General features: G+C 37.7%; 1 protein-coding gene across 1 annotated transcript in view; it reads right to left on the bottom strand.

Moving 5' to 3' along the window:
* SYT10 (synaptotagmin 10) overlaps nt 1–20,357 on the bottom strand; it is a 50,993-nt gene extending 30,636 nt beyond the window's left edge. The window contains exons 1-2 of the mRNA XM_023725200.1: nt 20,207–20,357; nt 5,099–5,456 (exon numbers count right to left, since the gene is read on the bottom strand). Coding sequence (XP_023580968.1) covers nt 5,099–5,456; nt 20,207–20,357 — 509 coding nt within the window. The remainder of the gene's footprint in view (nt 1–5,098; nt 5,457–20,206) is intronic.
* Nucleotides 20,358–21,406: the final 1,049 nt, after the last annotated feature.

Genomic DNA, 21,406 nt, shown 5'->3' with positions numbered 1-21,406 from the left:
AGCACAACTTGACTAAACCAAAATCTAAGAAGTTTCCTGAATACAGCCAAACACTTCGAGGGACAGAGTAGCAGGGGTGGAGGTCTGTGGACCATGGTTTCAGGGGACATCTAGGTCAACTGGCATAACAAAGTTTATTAAGAAAATGTTCTGCATCCTACTTTGGTGAGTGGTGTCTGGGGTCTTAAAATCTAGAGAGTGACCATCTAAGATGCATCAATTGGTCCCAACCCACCTGGAGCAAAGGAGAATGAAGAACACCAAAGACGAAAGGAAAATATTAGCCCAAGAGACAGAAAGGGCCACATTAACCAGAGAGTTCATCAGCCTGAGACTAGAAGAACTAGATGGTGCCCGGCTACCACCAAATGACTGCCCTGACAGGGAACACAACAGAGAGTCCCTGACAGAGCAGGAGAAAAGTAGGGTGCAGAACTCAAATTCTAGTAAAAAGACCAGACTTAATGGTTTGATTGAGACTGGAGGGACCCTGGAAGACATGGCCCCCAGACTGTTAGCCCAAAACTAAAACCATTCCCAAGGCCAACTCTTCAGACAAAGATTAGACTGGCCTATGGGACATAAAATGATACTTGTGAAGAGTGTGCTTAGCTCAAGTAGATACATGAGACTAAATGGGCAGCTCCTGTCTGGAGGTGAGATGAGAAGGCAGAGAATGGACACGGGAAATCCAGGGTAGAATGGAGAAGTATGCTGTCACAGTATAGGAAAAGCAACTAGCATCACATAACAATGTGTGTATAAATTTTTTTATGACAAAATAACTTGAATTGTAAACTTTTACTTAAAGCACAATTTAAAAAAAAAAAAAAAAAGGTAAGCTCAGGGGTAGAAAAGCACCCAGAGGAAATGAGTTTCCTAGTTTACCTGAAACATAGAGTTATATGTTTGAGGGAATGTGGGACCAAATGCTCTAATGGTGGCTCTGCATCATCAGATGGTAACAGCCTAGAATGTCAGGCTTTTAAAAGGTTTAGACTGGACTTGGAAAGACTGAAGTGTTACTTAATGTTTTACATAAGGGATCTTAGATTCTTACTTTACATTTTCTCAGGTTTCCATCTTTATTTATTTTTGACTTCCTGATATTTGTTATGCTTCAGCTACTGTATTAGTTTCAAACAGATGTCTTCCTCTAGAGTTCATCCTATAAACTGTTGCCAGATTAAGTATCCTAAGATATAGCTCTTATCCAAAAATCTCTTCCGCTGCAAAATATTTATGACAGGATAGACTCTGATCATCTTGGCCAAGATTTCAAGGCGTCCCAATAATTTCATTCTAGCTGACTTGATTTTTCACTATTCCTCCATTGAACTCAATTTTCTGAACAAGGTAGCTTACCTGCTGTTTTCTGAGCAATGCTTCATGTTCTATGACTTTTCACAAAAAATGTTTCCATTTGGGACACACACCCTCTCCCATTTGCCATTTATGTGAATTCCTAGTGTCCTTTAGCCACAGCTTAATGGTCTTCAGTCCTGAGCTGCTGGAAATGAGTTCTCTAGTCTCTGAATTCACATTCTCCACCATACATTTGGCACTTGTAATTCCTTTTATTGAAGTTGGTATTACATGGCTTACCTCTGCATTACATTGTAAATTTCTTTACAGCTCCCCAGAGTTTGCAGAATGGACAGAGTGTGCAGAATACATTGACTATACCTGGAAGTAAGTATCTGTTTAATAGTGCTATTGGGTGAATGAACAATGAATCAAGGTGGACATTAGAAGAGTGCTAGTAATGAAGAAATACACAAATACCAGCTGAGTCATTGCCTGGCAGGCTGGTAAGGTCAAATGTCTAGGTCTTTGAAAAGAGAGATGAGAACTCAGGAAATGTGTTAGTTTCCAGCAGTGCAGTTAACCCCTGGACCAGTCAGGATGCTATTTACATGTAGAGATAAATACAGTTTGAAAGGGTATGATGTTGTTTATCACCTACTGTTTGATCCAAATAAAAGGGAGTCCTAACAGCAGACTGGAGGTATAATATTCTAATAAGGTGAGGAAATCAAGTATTAAATTAATTGTGTGTGTGTGTGTGTAAGTTTCATTTTGTTACATCATAGTGAGAAGTTGGCATTTGAGCAGAAGAATAATTTGATTTATAATAATGTACCTTGATTGCTGTGTCCAAGTAGACTGTACAATAAACTCAGTAATTTCCTCTTCCTCTCCACATAAAGGTAATTTCTGGTATGATGAAGTAATTCATGTAGGTGAGGTTTTGTTTTTTAGAACTAGGAATAATCGGGCTTTCTGCAAGGAATTCATCCCAAGGCCAAACAGATTAAAATCATGACCTTAGTCACTCAGGGTACCACCTTCAATTCCAGACTCCTAGTTGAGTAAAAGGAGCAGGAAGATGCACCTATCTTCTAACTGCGAAACTACCTGTCCTCAGCAGATTTTGTAACCAATATCTTTGATTGTAGAAAAACTACATTCCATTGGCTTTAATTCTTAAAATGTGTTCCATCAATCTGGATAAATTTGAATTTCTATCTCTTGCCAGTTGCATGATTTTAGGCACATTTTTTAATCTCTCTGGGCTTCAGTTAACTCACAGGTAATGGGGATAATTAATAATACTTCATGCTGGTAGTGGAGAATTAGCTGGAAGAGTACCTGGCATAGTGACTAAATTGCAAGTGCTAAAAGGAAAAAAAAAAAAACAACTTTTCTTCCTCCTTCCCCAGCCAATCATATAAAACAAGGAAAGTCAGAGGCAGACCAAATGACTTTAAAGTCCTAGGAAAGCTATGAATTTGTATTGCACTTTTTCTCTTAGAACATATGAGATATATACAACCTAATTTTTATGCTTTGTAAGATTAAAAGTTTTTTTCTGGTTTATTCAAGTTTGCATAATTAGTGAGGGATGCAAGGCTAGAATGTGTCAGAAGTGTCTTCATTCTGAGTGTATATTATTCCCAGACACCAATTCTGTATTCAAATCCAAGTCTTCATAACTGTTTTTAGTATATATTCTTTCATTCTCCCATAGCTAGGAATAATCAAATAAGCTCTCTTTACATTCAATAGATAATATTTTGTAGATAGTGTTTTGTTTTTTTCTGAGGTCCCCTTAAAAACACTTTGGCAAGAATCAGAGAGAGCTTACCTGTTTTTCATTAATTGTGTGTCCTTATGTAGGGTCCACTTACCAACTAAAGAGCTGAATAATTCTGAATGCTAAACTGGTCTATATTCATAGCCGTCATTAATATTTTTAAAATATTTTTAGGATTAATTGAACATTTCCTCTGTAATTTCTCAGTATCTTAAGGCTTTGGGGACATCGAATATCATATATGGCCACAGTTCCCAGGAATGATGGTAGTAACAATCAAGTAACCACATGAGATAAGTTTAAAGCAGTTTTTCTATAGATGTACTGGGACATATATTTTGGGAAAACAAGTAAGTCCCTCCAAAGGTATTTTTCCATTTTTGTAACATGTAAAAAAAAGTGGTATATGAGAATATTATTTTTATAGTTACTGGTAATATCCATAATAAAATTAAAATTAACATCTATGGGATTCATTTTGATAAAATTCATAAATAAGAAAAATTAAAAATGACTCCAAATGCCACTACTCACAAAAACTCGCTATAATAATAAATAAATACTAGGCATGCCTCAGTTATAAATTCAAATAGCACCAAAAAACATAACATGGAAAAGATAGCCCCATCCATCCTCCCTTCCAAAATTTCTTGGCCCAAAGTTAACAATTATTGACAGCTTCTTGCTTATCCCTGTGGAATATATTTCAGAGAGAAATACATTTATTTATAGATACAATCCTTTTTTTTATTTACACAAAATATATGTTGAACATTCTTTCAATCCTAGTAGCAAATATGACCCACATACAGTTTTTTAATTTGATAGATTTCTAAACCCACAAAAGTACGTCATGTCAGAAAGCATGGATGTACCTTACTCAGATTTAGACAGGTAGGAAGGAAAGATTAGGAACTAAATTAGTTAGCAGGAAACAGCTATTACCTCCCCCATAGTTGATTTTACCCTGCTCTAGGGTAAACCAGAGAAAAATTGCTACCCCCATTTTGCTGTTTGTTTTAAGAATTGAAGACCATACTTAGTAAAAAGAATGCCTCTTGACAAGACTCTTTTTCCTTTAGACTTAAGACAATTTGAAATAACTATAACAAATCACTTTCATTCAAACAAGACTTTTCTGATTTTTCCATGCTAAGTTAAAATCTATTGTCCTTAAGGAAGTCTTCCTCTTCCTCCCTTCTTTGTGTACCATCCTTAGTATTGTCGTGATGTTTAGGCTCTTGGACCTGTCACACTAGGGGCAGTATAAGATCTTGGTCTGTGAAAGTTCAAATAAGCAACAAAATGTACATTTCCCAGCAGTTCCTTATTTATGGTATTTAAGAAAAAACAAGAAACAGTTGTCATCAGGTCAATTCCAAGTCATGGGGACCCCATGTGTGCAGAATAGAACCATGTTCTTCAGCGGCGCCTCTGGGTGGGTTTCAACCACCAGCCTTTTGGTTAACAGCCAGGTGCTTAACTGTTTGCAGGACTCCTGTATATGGTATAGGTGCTAAATAATTGTAGACTACACAGTAGTCTCTGTTATTCAGTTGTAACTGGAACTCCTAGATAATTTCTGATTGTTTTGTGCCTCCATAGTAAGCATTCCCAAAAGATGCTTTGTCAATATTTATTGGCTGAATTAAACTGAATTATAAGATTGCAAGTAGCAGCTAATCAACCAATGATATTTCAAGGAAAAGAGGTTAATAAGTGATGATACTCTGTAGTTACATGATTTTACTGAGACCTCAAATTCTACTAAGCCCCTTTCATAGCACTGCCCCCTAATTGGCTTCTTTGTCCTCATTTGCTCTCTCCAGCTACATATTCTCCCCTTCTCACTTCTTTCCTACCATTTCCCTCTTCATTCAGTTATCCATTTTGATGTCTTTCCCATTTCTCCTGTTTCTTTTCTCCCTTCCTATCTAAGTTTTTCTCCCTTATGAAATCACACCACACACACATAATTTTATATGTTTGATGTTTCCTTACCGGGATGAAGATGTAGGCTCAGTAGTTTGTCTTTGTACACGTGCATGTTTAATTAGATGTTCTTTTAACGCAGTCTGGACTTCTGCTGGGATATCAGGGGAAGTGTGGCTGATTTTTATTGCAGGCTCAATAACTGTTAGTGCTGGCTTTACATTTTCTTTAACCTCTTTTTTCTCTTCAGTCTCAAAAACTTCAGTAGGAGCACTTGAAATGCTCTGTGGAAGGGCACTGACATTGGGAGTTACAGGTTTGCTTTTCCAGCAAGGCCAGCACAACTTCCAGAAGACGAAGAGTGAGACAACCAACAAGGCCAGGCCACAAAAGCTGACAATGACAGCTAACAGGCTGACTGAAATATCTGGAAAAAAATTACAATGTGAAGAAATATTAATTCATCGATATTGTACATAAAAGGGCAGAAATGGTGAAGTAATTTTATGTTTTGATTATTATTAATAGTTCCATGATTTATAGTTTCAAAAAAGCACTTTCAAATTATCTTTGCAGGGAAGAAATAGTAACAACTATGTCTAGAAAATCTCAAAGGAGATATTTGAAAAATTCCAGTCCAGGAATAGTTTCCAACTGTATATAGGAAAAGCATGAGATATACATATAATTTCCAAGAACACTAAAAGAGACCCAAGATTTTGCAGAATGAAGGTTGACAACATACCACAAAGCCATGAAGTTTAAGAAACTCTGAAACTGCACACAATAGAAAATGCTTCTGTTTGCTCCATCTTTGATCTAAAGGTGCAAATTTCTCGTGATCTAAGCGGGAATAATGTTAAATATAAACTGCTTTCTATAATCTAAATGAGAATAACCTTACTAACAGAGGATGGATACACTATTAGGTACATTTTCAAACTTCATAGACTCTTTCTTATAACCTTGTATGCTCCTGCTTTCTTAAGTCCTAAATTAGTTGATGATTTGCTATCTAGTTTTCTTTAAAATATTATTTTAAAATAATTACAAAATGAGTATATGCTTGTTGTGTAAATTATCTAACAAAATATGCTAAAAATGTTAATAAGACTGAGTAAATAAATAAATGGAAGAGAAAAATTTGCCATGCAGAAGAATTCCAAACAATTTATGTAGGTGCTTCACCATCTGGAAAGGCAGATGTAACTCTCCACTTCTCAAGTGTGGGCTGCACATAGTGACTCTCTTCTAAAGAGTACTATATGGAAAGTGGGTAAAAAGAGTGACTTGATAGGGATCAACCTACCAAACACTATCAGCAAAGTGATCAAGGTCAACATCAACAGTGATAAATTGTGTTGATAGCATGTATCCTTGATATGATGTGATGAAAATGGTACTTTACCTCTGAGATCTTCCTCACAAAAACCCCTAGCACAAATATAGTGCTCCTCAAAACTGTCCAGGCCATCATAAACAAGGAAAAGTCTGAGACCTGTCACAGTCAAGAGGAGCCTGAGTAGACATGACAACTAAATGTAATGTGATATCTTGAACAGAAGGACATTAGGTGAAAACTAAGGAAATCTGAATAAAGTATGGACTTTAGCTAATAATAATGTATCAATACTGGTTCATTAATTATAACAAATGTACCATGCTAATGTAAGATGTTAATAATAGGGGAAACTGGCTGAGGGGTATATGGGAAATCTCTGTACTATCTTCTCAAATATAAAGTCTATTATAAAAGTTCATAATATCTCCTCACTCACTTCCATTTTCACCCTTTGAAGATAACCAATGTTCAGAGAGCCCTGGCGGGACAACGGCTAAGTGCTTGGCTGCTAACTGAAAGGCTGGCTGTCCAAATCTACCCAGCTGCTCCACGGGAAAAAAACCTCTTGATCTGCTCTGATAAAGATTACAGCTTAGAAAACTCTATGGGCTAGTTCTACTCTGTTACATGGGGTCACTATGAATCAAAATTGACTCAATGGCACCCACCAACAACAAGATAACCAATGTTAGCAGTCTGATGTTACAGCATTCTTAAAAGTTTTGAAGACCGACCGACTAGACATTACACTTATCATGTTCTGCAACCATCACTACTATCCATTTCCAGATTTTTTTCATCACCCTTAAGAAAAGTTTAGTGCCCCCTAAACAATTATGCCCTCTTTTCCTCTCCCTCCCACCCCTAGTAACCACTAATAAACTTTGTCCTTTATATATTTGCCTATTTTAGATAAAATATAAGTGAGGTCATACACTATTTGTCTTTTTGTAACTGACTTATTTCAGTCAGCATAATGTTTTCAAGGCTCTTCCATGTTGTAGCATGTATTAGGACTTCATTTCTCTTTTTGGTGTAGTAATATTCCATTTTATGTATGTATCACATTTTGTGTTTCCATTCATCTGTTGATGGACATTTATATTGTTTCCACCTTTTGGCTATTGTGAATACTGCTGCAGCGAACACTGGTATACATATATCTGTGTTCCTGCTTTTAATTCTTTTGGGTATATACCTGGGAGTGGAATTGCTAGATCATATGGTAAATCTATTTTAACTTTTTGAGGAAGTGGCAGCCTGTTTTCCACAGCAGCTGTACCATTTTACAATCTCAGCAGATATGGATGAGGATTCCAGTTTCTCCACATTCTCACTAACACCTGTTGTTCTCCTTCCCCCCCTTTTTTTTTAATCAAAACCATCGTAGTGGGGGTGAAGTGATATCTCCTTGTGGTTTTGATTTGCATTTCTCCAATGCTAATGACATTGAGAACCTTTTCATGTGCTTGTTGATCATTTGTATGTCTTCTTTGGTGAACTATCTATTCAAGTCCTTTGCCCTTTTTTTTTTTGATTGGGTAGTTTGTCTTTTTGTTGTTAAGTTGTAGGCATTCTTTATCTATTCTGGATAGTAAATCCTTATAGGATATAGTTGTTGTTGTTAGGTGCCATTAAGTCAGTTCCCACTCATAGCAACCCTATAGGACAGAGTAGAACTGCCCCACAGGGTTTCCAAGAAGTGGCTGGTGGATTTGAACTGCCGACCTTTTGGTTAGCAGCTGAGCTCTTAACCACTATGCCAGCAGGGTTATAGAGTTCCCCACAATTTTTTCCAATTCTGTAACTGTCTCTTAACTTTCTTGATAAAGTCCTTTGATGAAAAAACATTTTCAATTTTGATGAAGTTCCATTTATAAATTTTGTTGCTTGTGCTTTTTGTATCATATCTAAGAATCCACTGTCAAATACTAACTGAAAGATTACCCCATGTTTATTCTAACGGTTTTATGGTTTGAGTTTTTCATTTAGGTCCTTGATCCATTTTGAGGTGATTTTCTTACATGGTGTGAGGTAAGGGTCCAGCTTTATTTTTTGTATGTGGAAATCCAGTTGTCCAAGCATCGTTTATTAAAGAGACTATTCATTCCCCATTGAATGAACTTTTAGCATGCTTGTCAAAAACTCAATTAACCATAGATGATAGATATTCAGTTTTTTTCTGAACTCTCAGTTCTGTCCCACTGGTCTATATGTCTGTCATCATACCAGTACCAGACTGTTTTGATTACTGTAGCTTTATAGTATATTTTGAGATTGGGAAGTGTGAGTCCTCCTACTTTGTTCTTCTTTTTCAAGATTGCTTTGGCTGATTGGGGCCTGTCTTAGGCTAGGTTCTCTAGAGGAGCGAAACCAGTGAAGCTTATATATAAATATATATATAGAGAGGTTTATTTCAAGGAAATGGCTCATGCAGTTGCAGAGGCTGGCAAGTCCCAAATCCATGGGTCAGGCTGGAGGCTTCTCCTGACTCATGTAGTTAGAGGAGCTGATAAATTCAAAATCTGCAGGTCAGACAGCAGGCTGAAGGCTTCTCATGTCCCAACAACAGGAGGTCAGATGAGATGAATACAGGATTGAGAGAGATTTACCAGAACATATGTTTATGTCATTGATGCAGGCCACACTCCTAAGGAAATTCCTCTTCCAACTGATTGGCTGCTCACATCAGAACACAAAATGGGAGATGATTGCATAGTGTCTGCCAAACCACTGAGAATCGTAGCCTAGCCAAGTTGGCACATAACATTAACCATCACAAGGTCCCTTGCCATTCCACATAAATTTGAGGATTGTTTTTTCCATTTCTGCAAAATAAGCTGTTGGAATTTTGATGGGGGATTGTGTTAAATGTATGGATTGCTCCGGGTAATATTGATATCTTAACAATATTGTCTTCCAGTCCATGAATACAGACTCTTCTTTCATTTATTTAAGCATTCTTTAATTTTTTTCAGCAACGTTTTATAGTTTTCCTTGCACAAGTCTTTCATTTCTTTGATTATACTTATTCTTAGGTATTTTAGATGCTATTATAAATAAAATTGTTTCCTTAATTTTCTTTTCAAAATGTTCATTGCTGATGTATAGAAACTCAGTTGATTTTTATGTGTTCACCTTGTATCCTGTTACTTTGCTGAATTTGTTTATTAGCTCTAGTAGCTTTCTTGTGTATTCTTTGGGGTTTTCTGTATATAGGATCATGTCATCTGTGAAAAGGATAGTTTTATTTCTTCCTTCCTGATTTGAATAGCTTTTGTTTCTTTTTCTTGCTATTTGCTCTGGCTAAGACTTCCAGTACAATACTGGATATCAGTGGTAAGAGCAGGCATCTGTGTCTTTTTACTGATCTTAAGGGTAAAGCTTTCTGTTTTTCACCATTGAGTATGATGTTAGCTGTGCGTTTTTCATAAATATCCTTTATCATTTTGAGGAATTTCCCTTATATTCCTAGCTTGTTGGTTTTTTTTTTTCAAGAAAGGGTGTTGGGTTTTATAAAATGCATCTATTGAGATGATCATATGGTTCTTTTCCTTTGTTCTATTAATGTGGTGTATTACATTGATTGATTTTTCTGTTTAACCACTCTTGCATTCCCACTTGTTCATAGTGTATAATCTTTTTCATGTGCTTTTGGATTTGGTTTGCTAGCAATCTGTTGAGGATTTTTGCATTTATATTCATAAGGAATATTGGTCTGTAGATTTCTTTCCTTGTTATGTCTTTGTCTGGCATTGGTTTCAAAGTAATGCTGTTGTTGTTAGTTCTGTCAAGTTGGTTGCGACTCAGAGTGACCCTGTGTATAACAGAACGAAACACTGCCCAGTCCTGCACCATCCTCTCAATCCTTGTTATGCTTGAGCCCATTGTTGCAGCCACTGTGTCAGTCCATCTCTTTGAGGATCTTTCTCTTTTTTGCTGGCCCCCTACTTTACCAAGCATGATGTCCGTCTCCAGGGATTGATCCCTTCTGATAACATGTCCAAAGTAGGTGAGACGTAGTGTTGCCATCCTTGCTTCTAAGGAGCATTCTGGCTGCACTTCTTCTAAGACAGATTTGTTCATTCTTTTGGCAGTCCATGGTATATTCAATGTTCTTCGCCAACACCACAACTCAACAGCATCATTTCTTCTTTGGTCTTCCTTATTCATTGTCCAGCTTTTGCGTGCATACGGGCTATTGAAAACACATGGCTTGAGTCAGGTGTACATTAGTCTTCATGGTGACATCTTTGCTTATTAACACTTGAAAGTAATGCTAGCCCCATAAAATGAGTTAAGAAGTGTTCCTTCCTCTTCTATTTTTTGGAAAAGTTTAAGACAGATTGGGGTGACTTCTATAAATGTTTGGTTGAATTCCCATCAAGCCAACTAGTCCAAGGCTTTTCTTTTTGTGGGAGGTTTTTGATTACTGATTCAATCTCTTCTTTTGTTATGGGTTTGTTAAGATCTTCTGTTTTTTTTTTCTTGAGGCAGCTTAGGAAGTTTATTTCTAGGAATTTGCCCATTTCATCTAGATTATATGATTTGTTGGCATACAATTATTTATAGTATTCTCTTTTGACCCCTTTTATTTCTTTAGTGTTGGCTGTAATGTCCCCACTTTCATTTTTAATTTTAGATATTTGCATCTTCTCTCTTTTTTTCTTTGTCAGTCTAGCTAGAGGCTTGTAGTTTTATTGACTCATTCTCTGAGGCTAGCATTACTTACTGTATATTTCTTTTCCTCAGGGTACTTTATTTTTTAATCAGTAATACTTGAGGTCTAGTTTTATTGCCACATAGCATTCCATAATACTTAATTATGATGAGTATTTAGACTATGTCTAATGTTTTGTTATTATAACATAGCTTCAAAGAGCATCGTATACCTTTTGCCTTTTCATATTTGTGAATGCTTCTCTAAGGTAAATATCTAGAAATAGAATTTCTGAGTCATAGCTTATGCACATATTTAGGTTTACTAGTTATTACCAAAATTAACCCCAGAGTGGCTATAAGAAAATAGTATGTGAATTTACTAATTCCTACAATATCAGAGAAATATTATTGTACTTTAATTTTTGCTGATATGATGGGGAAAAAGGTACCTTGTTTAAGTTTACATGTCCCTGATTGGTAAGATAAAATGGTTTCATTTAAACATCCAGTTTGTAGCTAGTGGGATCCAGACAAAAATGGAAATAATTCCAAGTTTTTACTGCTACTTAATTATAAGAATACAAATTAATTTTGGCATGCTATGAAACATAGGCATTACTATTTTCCAGTTGCTTACTAAAGCAATTATTAACTATGCTTCCTATTTCCATTCCATTGGTGATGGAGTGTGTGATCATATTTTTATATTTTGCACTTTATTTTATTTTATTACTTTTTATTATTTATTGGCACCATAATGTGAGGAAAAGAGAAAAGGTATAAATGTGCTTACTGATTATCACCTATGGTTTAAAAATATTACAATTATGGCTTCTTTATAATCTTCATGTACTTTTAGAGCCAGTAATCAAATGCATTAATGTATCTGTAATGAAATATATGAATTAGTCATACTTAGTGGGATAATTGAGGACTGTAAGTAGCTTCCTGCCAATTCAGGTAAATAATGTCCGTTTTCAGAGTTTTGGGCATTTCATAAATGTGGATAAAGTACTGTGGATCTGTACTTACTTTGCTTATGCAAATGCCTCCATCCTACCAGTACTCTCACTCCCTGATCCTTCACCTTTTTTATTTTTAATGTCTAGTATATATTACATATTCAGAAAAGGTTTGCAGAGCTACTGAATAAATATTTTGGAAGTTATTTGAAAACGCACTCAAATGACTTGGGGTTTCAAGATACTTGGATGACTAAAAGTTGGGTGATTTGGAGGGAATACGCAGAAATCTTTCTGTTAGGAAGATTGTCTACCATTTAGACAATTCTAGAACCATTTAGACTTGGGATCAAATGTCAACTTCAGCACTGGTTGATTTTGACAAATTGTTTAGGTTTTATGAGCCTTAGTAAAATAAGAGTGTTGCTGTTGTTAGTTGCTGTCAAATCGATTCCGACTCATGGTGATACCGTGTGTGCAGAGAACTGCTCCGTAGGGTTTTCAAGGCTGTGACTTTTTGGAAGCTAGGACTGTCTTCCAATGCACCTTTGAGTGGGTTTGAACCACCAACCTTTTGGCTAGTAGTCAAGTGCTTAAGTGTTTGTGTCATCCAGTGACTACCAAATAGGAGTGTTTATACTTATTTCAAACTTATGTTTGAGGTTTAAATAAGGAAATGTACGTAAAGCATTTAGCATCATAAATTACATAAGTGCTCAACAATGGAGTGGTATCATTATCAACTATTTGTCTTTAAACAAGAGTGCCTAGAAGAAAAGAAGTATGAATTAGGTATGGATTGAATGGTGAGCCATAAGGTAGGAAAAACAGGAGAAACTCATCTTCTGATGATATTTGGTACTGAAAGAAGTGAATTTGTTTATAATGGAGCTCAACATATCAAAGTAAACTTCAGTGTCTCAGGAGGCTAGTAATTTACACTCTATATTCTTACCCATTTGTGTTCAGAACAACTGAAAGACACAGTGATCAGATAGGTAGCAATTAAAATACTAGGGAATATCAACTTAGGTCTATCAGAAAATGGGCTCGCTAATATATCACCCTGAAATAATTATATTTACCCATACAGTCACAGCCTTGGCTGGACAACCATGAGTCTTCCCCATAGAGACATCCGTGTAAAACTTACAGCGTGAAGGAGCATAGAATATTTGTTTCCTGAAGATATCAAGCATATGTCTCAAAGAAGGGGGAATCAGATAAGTCACTTCTCAGGGAAAGGGAGTGGGCAAGATTTTATAATTATCCCTGTTGTATAGCTCCTTCCACCTGGAGACATAAAGCAAGGAAGAAAGAGGTTTCTCCTCAACAGCTAAAATTTGGGCCAAATTTGTATTGGGAATGGGTGGGGGAGGTATTGAGTGAGATGTGTTTGGCAACATTGCCAACATTCTGCATAGTTGCACAGCTATCTGTCTTTAGGACAGAGCACCAATGGCCTTTGTGTCTTTTATAGATTCTTTTATGAAAAAAATTGGGTCATTAACACTTTTGATGGCACTCTTGATGTTGTGTGGAAAAACAAAGGCATCACCAATTCTCAATCAAAAAGCCATTCAGAAGAGTCAGATTATGAATACACACACATATATATGTCTTATTTGCAGATAGTCTACCTGAGCCACGTAAATGTCAGCTCTTACAGCTTCAGTGGCCGCTTAGGATGTTTAATGTTATGATGGCGGTCGGGGGGGGGGGGGGGGTGCGGAAACTGCCCTGTTAGTTAATAACAAAAAGCCACCTCTCCGTCAGGAATTCTGTTTCTAAATTTGGCCAGTGTTTGACATTCCACCCAACAGAGAAAACTGGCATTGTACTAATTAAAAACAAGAAAAATAATGTATTGTCCTTTAATAATACCACTCCCTATTAGGAGGTCCAGTTTTCTTTGACACATTCATACAAATTATGCTTTGAGATCTCTGAAGAGATGACTCTCAGATCTTTTACATTATAATAGTTTTGCTCCAATGCCTCATAGTATTGACTTTTGGTAATTATATGGACTGTTAACTACTTAAATTAACCATAATACAGTAATGAAGTATAACAAATGAGATTTTGACAGATTACTAATTATAAATTAACAAAAACAATTTGGTACTTTAATGTCCTCTATTTTCATTATAGGCTTTTTTATGAAAATATAAAGAGGCTATATTTGAAATTTTAAGATTTCACAAGTTGTTCATTTCAAACATACTAAAATCTTTAACATGATTTTAGTGTTGATACAAATCAATTAGAACTGGCCAGGAACATGAGCAAACAAACCCTGGGTACACTCAAGTGCATATGCATGCATACATATGCATATAACATTCTGTGTCATATCTGCCAAAAACCAAACCTGTTGCCATCGAGTCAATTCCAACGCATAGCGACCCTATAGGACAGGGTAGAATTGCCCCATAGGGTTTCCAAGGAGGGCTGGTGGATTTGAACTGCCGACCTTTTGGTTAGCAGCCAAGATCTTAACCACTGTGCCACCAGGGCTCCATGTCATATTTGGATGACAGTAAATCTAATAAAAAGAAAAGTTTAGGATTTAGGTCATAATTACACACTGATCTTATTATTGATATTAATATATTAATATTAATAATATGTTAACATTATAATATATTATTATTATTACTGTAATTTAGGTCATATTTACACCTTATTGACCACTTCATATGCCACAAATTTTAACCAAAAGTATAATAATAGTTAAGAGCCTATCTTCACAAACATTTTCCCCAGTGCTATTTAATATCAGAGATGATCCTCTTCTTCCCTCCTCCCCCATCTCCTCTTCTTCTTCCTGTTCTTTTTTTTTTTTTCTCCTTTCTGCTGAACCTAGGCTAGGATCTAAGGAGCCCTGGGGTCTCATCCTAGCTCCATCACTAACTAGATACAATTTTGGGAGAAGTTGCTAACCTTTTCTTGGCCTTAGTTTTCACATCTGCAAAATGGTAATTTCTAATTCTAACTGGAATAACTAATAAAAATCTGAATAATGATATGGTTATCTTCCCGATGCTACTTTCTGCTTAACCAAAGTATCATGCATTTTTAGTTTTACTATTGTAAATGGATACAATACAGATATTCCCACTTTTAAAAAATGTCAGTAAGCTCAGTACATTTATTACGCAACACTTACTAATTTAGCCGTGGACTCATAGCTCTGTCTGGACACACTATGAAGAAAGTCAGTGGTCATCCTTATGGTTTTCCATTGCTATTTCATGAGGAGGTTGCACATTAGATTCTAACTTTAAATGCTTCAATTGCTGTAATTGCTGTCATTATTATAAACTAAATATTTTACATGCCTATCTAGATAGGATATAGTATTAAACACTAGGGATACAAAGATTTGATATATACAGTTTAGTTTCAGAAGGGATTTGGGGGTTATTAAGTAGTATCCATTATTTCAAAAATAAGGAAATTGAGGTTATTGAGGATAAATTAATTGATTCATTCATTAATTCTTTTATTCATTGGACAAATACTTATTGAGCTTCTAGTAGGAGCCACAGATTTTTTTCGGCACTGAGGATAAAGCAGTAAACAAGCCCCTGCCCTCAAAGAGCTTACATTTTATGACTTACTGTGCAGAGCATGAGTAGAATAAGATGTAGATCAGGAAGAACAGAATTCTATTTCCAAATACAATTCATTTTAATTGGCATTGGAAATTTCATTAAACATTTATGATAATGTTAGTTTTCTGCCAGAATTTCATACAAAAAACCCATAAGCTTGTAAATGAATGCAGATGTATCCCCCCAAATGACCAACTTTTTCCACAAGAGCAAAATTACAATGATCAGGTTTTAAGAAAAATATGATTTGAATGAAATGTACAGCTATACACTTTTTATATAAAAGCACTCCCATAAGAACCAGATTTAAGAGATTCACAGCTCATATAAAGAGGAAACACAGATCTTAGTTTGTCACAAGAAAACAAAAAAGGCTAAGATGAAAAAAGCCCTCCAATATTGCCAAAATATTGATGTTCATAATTAAGAAAAATAGATGTTTGCTGAGACATGGTTTTTTGTTGAAGACAGCTGTTCATTTTCCTTTGGATTAAATGAGAGCAAGTATAATGTGTATTGATGATCATGTGAAAATGAGACGAGAAATAGTAAAAACTTGCCATTCTTCAGTGAGGTGACAAGTGGAGGAAGGAAAAAAAACTTCTCATTCATCGTTCCTCAGATGGGCTATGTGCCTATAATTCTGAATTCACTGCGGTTCAATTATGCTTTTTCAGGTCTACAGTTCTCAAGAAAAAATCCACCAATATATGTTTCTAAAATTGTAATTCTTTCTATTATCATCAGGATATGTGAAACTCACAGTTATAGCAATACAGAGATTATAGCTTAACTAAATTATTTGGGTAGTGATTTGCTTTGTGTGTGTACACAAAATCTATGAAGTGCCCCTACTCATTTTAAGGCCTTATTATAGACTCAAAATGCTTTAATCTCAGAGGAAAATCATGATGTAAGTTTTAACATGTCACTTAACTTTCTTTTTTCTTATTAGCCAGGTAACGTCAGCAAAATTCTTTGCCATATACCTACTCATTGTCCCCACATTTAATAAACGGAAGAACGCACATGTGAACTCAGAAGAATTTTTAAAATATTTATTTTAGAATTTTTAGTCCCCAATTAAAATTGTGTAGAAATGAAAAATTAAAACAGTGATGACTAAAATGCTTTTTAAGAATATTTAAATTAAGATTAGGTCTATACAATTGTGGTAGGAGCCTAAGTAACTGTGAATTTAAGTGGGTTTGATTAGCTGTTATTTATAAACTCTGTCTTTTAGGCAACATGGGCTCCTTGAACCTCAAAACCATTTGGATATGGGTCAGCAATGAAAGATTAACCAAAAATTAACCCAAATTCAGTTTAAAAACTATTATGTACAGTATATTCAAGTCACAATCTATCCATCTGAAAAATAACATGAGACCAATATATTGTTTTGCATTTCCCTTAAGCATTCTATTACAAAACCATATTGTGCATTAAGATGAATTTAGTGGGTGGCATATTTGTTTGGGGGAGGGGAGAAAAGTAGTAAAAAGGTTCCCAAAATCTGATTTTCTAAAAATTGTACATGATGAATTTTCTAGTATACTAGTAATGTTGAAGTATATAATGGCTCAGAATTAACTATTCCCTAAGAGTAAATTAACTAGTGTTGGCATCAGCAGCAGTCTAAGTCCTCATATATTTTACTAAAATATGGGATTGGCCAACTTGATTGGCAAATTCTCAATGGCAATAATACTGCTGCTGTTTCTGCTACTGATGTTATGGTAAAGAGATGGTGATACTTGCCATCTACTGGCATTAAAAAAACAGTAGGATAATATCTTATTTGTATATGTGATTCATAACTCTCTTAATGTAGAATGACTTTAATTGGAATTACCTGAATTTCTCTCCCTCTTCCCCTATTTGAAGGAATCTAAAAATATTCACAATCTGGAAGCCTGCCATTGTCACTGCAACCTTAGCATAACTGACACCATCTGGGCAGTGCTGATTAACATTCAAAGTAAATAACCACTGTACCATTCAACGTTGGTGTCCTGTTACCAATAACATGCATCTCATTAAGCAAACAGAGTAGAAGAATCACCTATTGGAATTACTTTTATTTGGGGACCTAAAATACAGAATACACTTTATAAGAAAATGTACTTTAAAGAAAAGTCGGTAGCAGGGAAACTAATAAATATAATTAAATATTATGTAAATAATCTTTGAATCCACTTCATAGGTATCTGTTAATAAGGGCAGTTTATTCTCAGATTAAAGTATTTTACTGCTAACTGTTGCACAGATTTGCAAAGGGAAAATGTAAATCTTGTTCATAACACACCACCTAGTAGGCTGTCTAGAGGTAATCCTTAAATATATACATTCATATATTCTGTTGAATACCTAGTTTGAATAGTTTATATTTTCCCTTAAGGTGAAAAGAATGTCCATGCAATTGTTTTAGACTAATTTTTTTTGGTTCGGGAGGGAAAACGCAAAAGATTCAGGGATACAACTACTTCTTGTACTGCTTAGGAAAGCTCAGAACCTTTTCTACAGTCCATATACTGTGTTCTAAGCTGATAGAGATTTGTGTTTTAGAAATCTTTCAAAGCTAGTATTTGGTTCCCAACCTTTATACATTTTCTGCATTACCAGCTAATCCAAAATCCAGGAAACTATTATTTGTTACATTTATCACAAAAGGGGAAGAATCAGTTTTATTCACAGCATCAACTGTTACATGACCAAAAATAGGTTTTAAACTTAAATACTCTCATTTCTTCCACTGTACCCCTTCTCTGAGTCTTATCTCTAGCGTTTGTGCCACTAACGACATTTCAGAGGAGCTTATCTAATATGGCCACAATTTTGAGTATTCATCTCATGCTTAAGAACCGTACACATGATACATATATACATGATGTTCATCCAGTCCCTTCTAGTAGAATTTTACACACTCCTAGAAATTTAACACCTACAGTTCAATTTCGTATACTCCTAGAAATATAACACCTACTAAGCAAACAGAAGAGACTCTAAATTGTGTATATTCATTCACAAAATATCTAAGTTTCAAGCAAGTTGACAGCAGCAATGATGTTTCTTTCTGCTCCAGAGTCTGAACAGCAGCATCTCCTCAGGTTCTGCCAAGTGCAGACAGAAGCCCCTCTTGGCTCCTGTTGCCAAGATCAGAGAATTTGAAAACCCTGCATAGATTCAATTTAAACAATGCTTTGTAAAAGTTAAACTAAATCCATTCTCACCCTTCCCCTCTCCCTTTATCTTCGACTGGGGGAAGGAGGGAATTTGCTAAGAGTGCCCTCTTTTCCTCCTTATCAGCACGCCTTGCTCCTGACAGCCCCGCTCCACCCAGAGCTTGGCGTCCACTTCTTACTTGTTGCCCTGACTACCCTCAGGAGACACGCCAGCAGACAAAAATGACAAGGAATGGCAAGGTACAGAAATAAGTTATCATGCTTAAAGGCTGCTGTTCCCAACTGGCCGGTGCGATGTCGAAAATTCCGAAACTAGTGTTCGTTTGCCTTCCAAAGCAACAAGTGACCCTCAAAGCGGCTCATGAAACCACGCGGCCCATACACAGCTCCCGGAGTCAATCTCGCCTGTGTGACTAGCACAGCAGGCTGGACAAGCCAACCATTGCACAGGTGGTTAGGTGATTAAAACCCTTTCCTCCAAGCATGACTGAAACAGTGGCACTGATAAAGTCTGGTTCTGATACAGTTCACAGCCCCCCCCCCCCTTTAGCGTTGAGAAAAATCTTCCACTGAGACTTCTTTCCACCTCCGGATATTTGATTGTCGATGTTCTCCTCCATCCCACCCCATTTCCTTTCAACTTTCTTGGAAGAGTAGGGAGGTTGCCTGTGTGTTGGGGTGTGTATGAAAGCGTGAGTGTGGAAAGGGTTTATAACCCTTCCCTGTCTTCCACTTAATCGACATATGCCCTGAGCTTAGATGTCGCCTCAAAAATGGAATCAATAATCCCTGCGGTATGAAGTCCTAGAAAATCATGTAGATGAAACGGTTTTGGAAACTGCCTAGCGCTCTACAGGTTGCAGGCCCGGGCTACACCGATGAGGATCTGTTCCTCTCTCCGTGGCCAAGCTGACCATCTCAAAGAAGTTTTTGTGCGTCCAAGCAAGAATTCTCTGGCTGGGTCCCTTCACCTAAGCCGCCTCGACCCGCAGGACAAGCAAGGGCACTGGAGTCCCCGCTGGCGAGCCACCCCCGCGGGCAGCAGCGCCCTAGTGGTCCAGGCGCCGCCGCCCGCGCTTGTCTCTCCACTCCGGGAAGGAGACACCGCGTGGGTGATATCGGAGAGAGCGGGTGTGGGAGCTAGGGAGCAAGAGACGGCGCCCGCAAGCAAGAAGCAGGCAGAGAGGTGGAGGAAGCCTGGCAGGTAGAGAGAAGGGGGAAAGGACCCAAACACCCCATGATCGAAGTCGCAGGAGCTGAGCAGAAGGAAGGAGCCAGGGAGTAAGACGCGGCGCCTCAAAGATGCTTCCAGCGCAGCGCGGGAGGCGCAGGACCCGGGAGCTTGGAGCTGAGCGCACCGGCTCCCGGCGGAGCGCAAGGACGCGAGCGGACCCCTTCTCGGTTACCTGTACTGCCTCCGCCCTGGCTGCCCCTGTCCGGGGGGAAGATGCTGGAGCACTTCTCCCACTCCACCTGGCCCGCGAAGCACAGCTCGGTGACGATGTGCAGCGCTTTCTGGCACAGGCTGCTCACTCCATCCTCCTTGTGGAAACTCATCATGTGAGTTTTCTTTTGGTTTCCTCTTTCTTCTTATTGAGCCGTCCTTTCGCCTTCCTTTTACCTCTTGGCTGGCCCCTCTTGTGCCCTAAGCCATAACCCGCCCGCGGGCTCTTCGGCCGGAAAGCGCACTGGTAAGAACAGGCAACTCTTAGGAGCCCCAAGTTGGCCCCATGGCGGGAGAGGAGGGCGCGGGGGAAGACAGCGGGAGCCCGCGCGACGCAGTGGCGGCGAGGTTTGTGCTGACTCTCCTCCGGCGCTAGAAGAGCTGGAGGTAGAGACCCGGCACGGAGTGCGAAGGGGAGGGGGGAGACGTAAAAAGCCAAAGCCCTCGACTCACAAGAACGCCCCCCTCCTCTTCCCAGCTTGTTTGTGCTTCTGGCGGGTGCCTGGCGGCGGCGCATCCAATCGCAGCCCGGCGCGGGCCGGGGACAACGGGTGTCAGAAGCGCGCAGGCCCTCACTCACCAGTCAGGTGGGGAAGGGGTCGGCGCTGGAGGAGGGGCGGCTGCCCGGCCCGGCGCCTTTTCTGGGCCCTCCTGCTGAGGCAGGGGGTGCTCATCTTTGCAGCAGGGAGGCAGAGGAGTATTCTTCATTTTCTCTATACTTTTCCCAGCCTCACCCTCCTCCCCTAACCTATCCCCCTTGTCTCTCCAACTTATCTACAGATTCCCTGTCCGGCTCTGTTGTTCTGTAGAAAGTCATTCCATGCCATCCTCATCTGAAGAAAAAACGAAAAACTGCAGTTTTAAAAAATGAATAAATGAATAATCAAACTAAATCATCTAGAGAAAAAAGACGTCCCTGGAGATAATTTTTAATATGATTGCTGACGATAATGTTATAGGGACAGAAAATATTTTACTTTGGAGATCTTTATTACTTGTAGTGAAATTCACTATAAGGTACATTTTCTGTGAAGCTAGTTCAATTTTTCTTTATGCATAAATGCTGTGAATAGGCAAATAAATTTATTGCCTTTGATTTTTTAAACCTTAGGTAGAGTGCAAAAAATGTTATTTGTATTAATATTCAGTTAGGATTCTTCTG

Source organism: Trichechus manatus, unplaced genomic scaffold, assembly GCF_000243295.1.
Source record: "Trichechus manatus latirostris isolate Lorelei unplaced genomic scaffold, TriManLat1.0 scaffold00292, whole genome shotgun sequence".
NCBI lineage: Eukaryota > Metazoa > Chordata > Mammalia > Sirenia > Trichechidae > Trichechus > Trichechus manatus.
The sequence above is the reverse complement of the archived record's forward strand: the minus strand, read 5'-3'. Positions and strand labels throughout refer to the sequence as shown.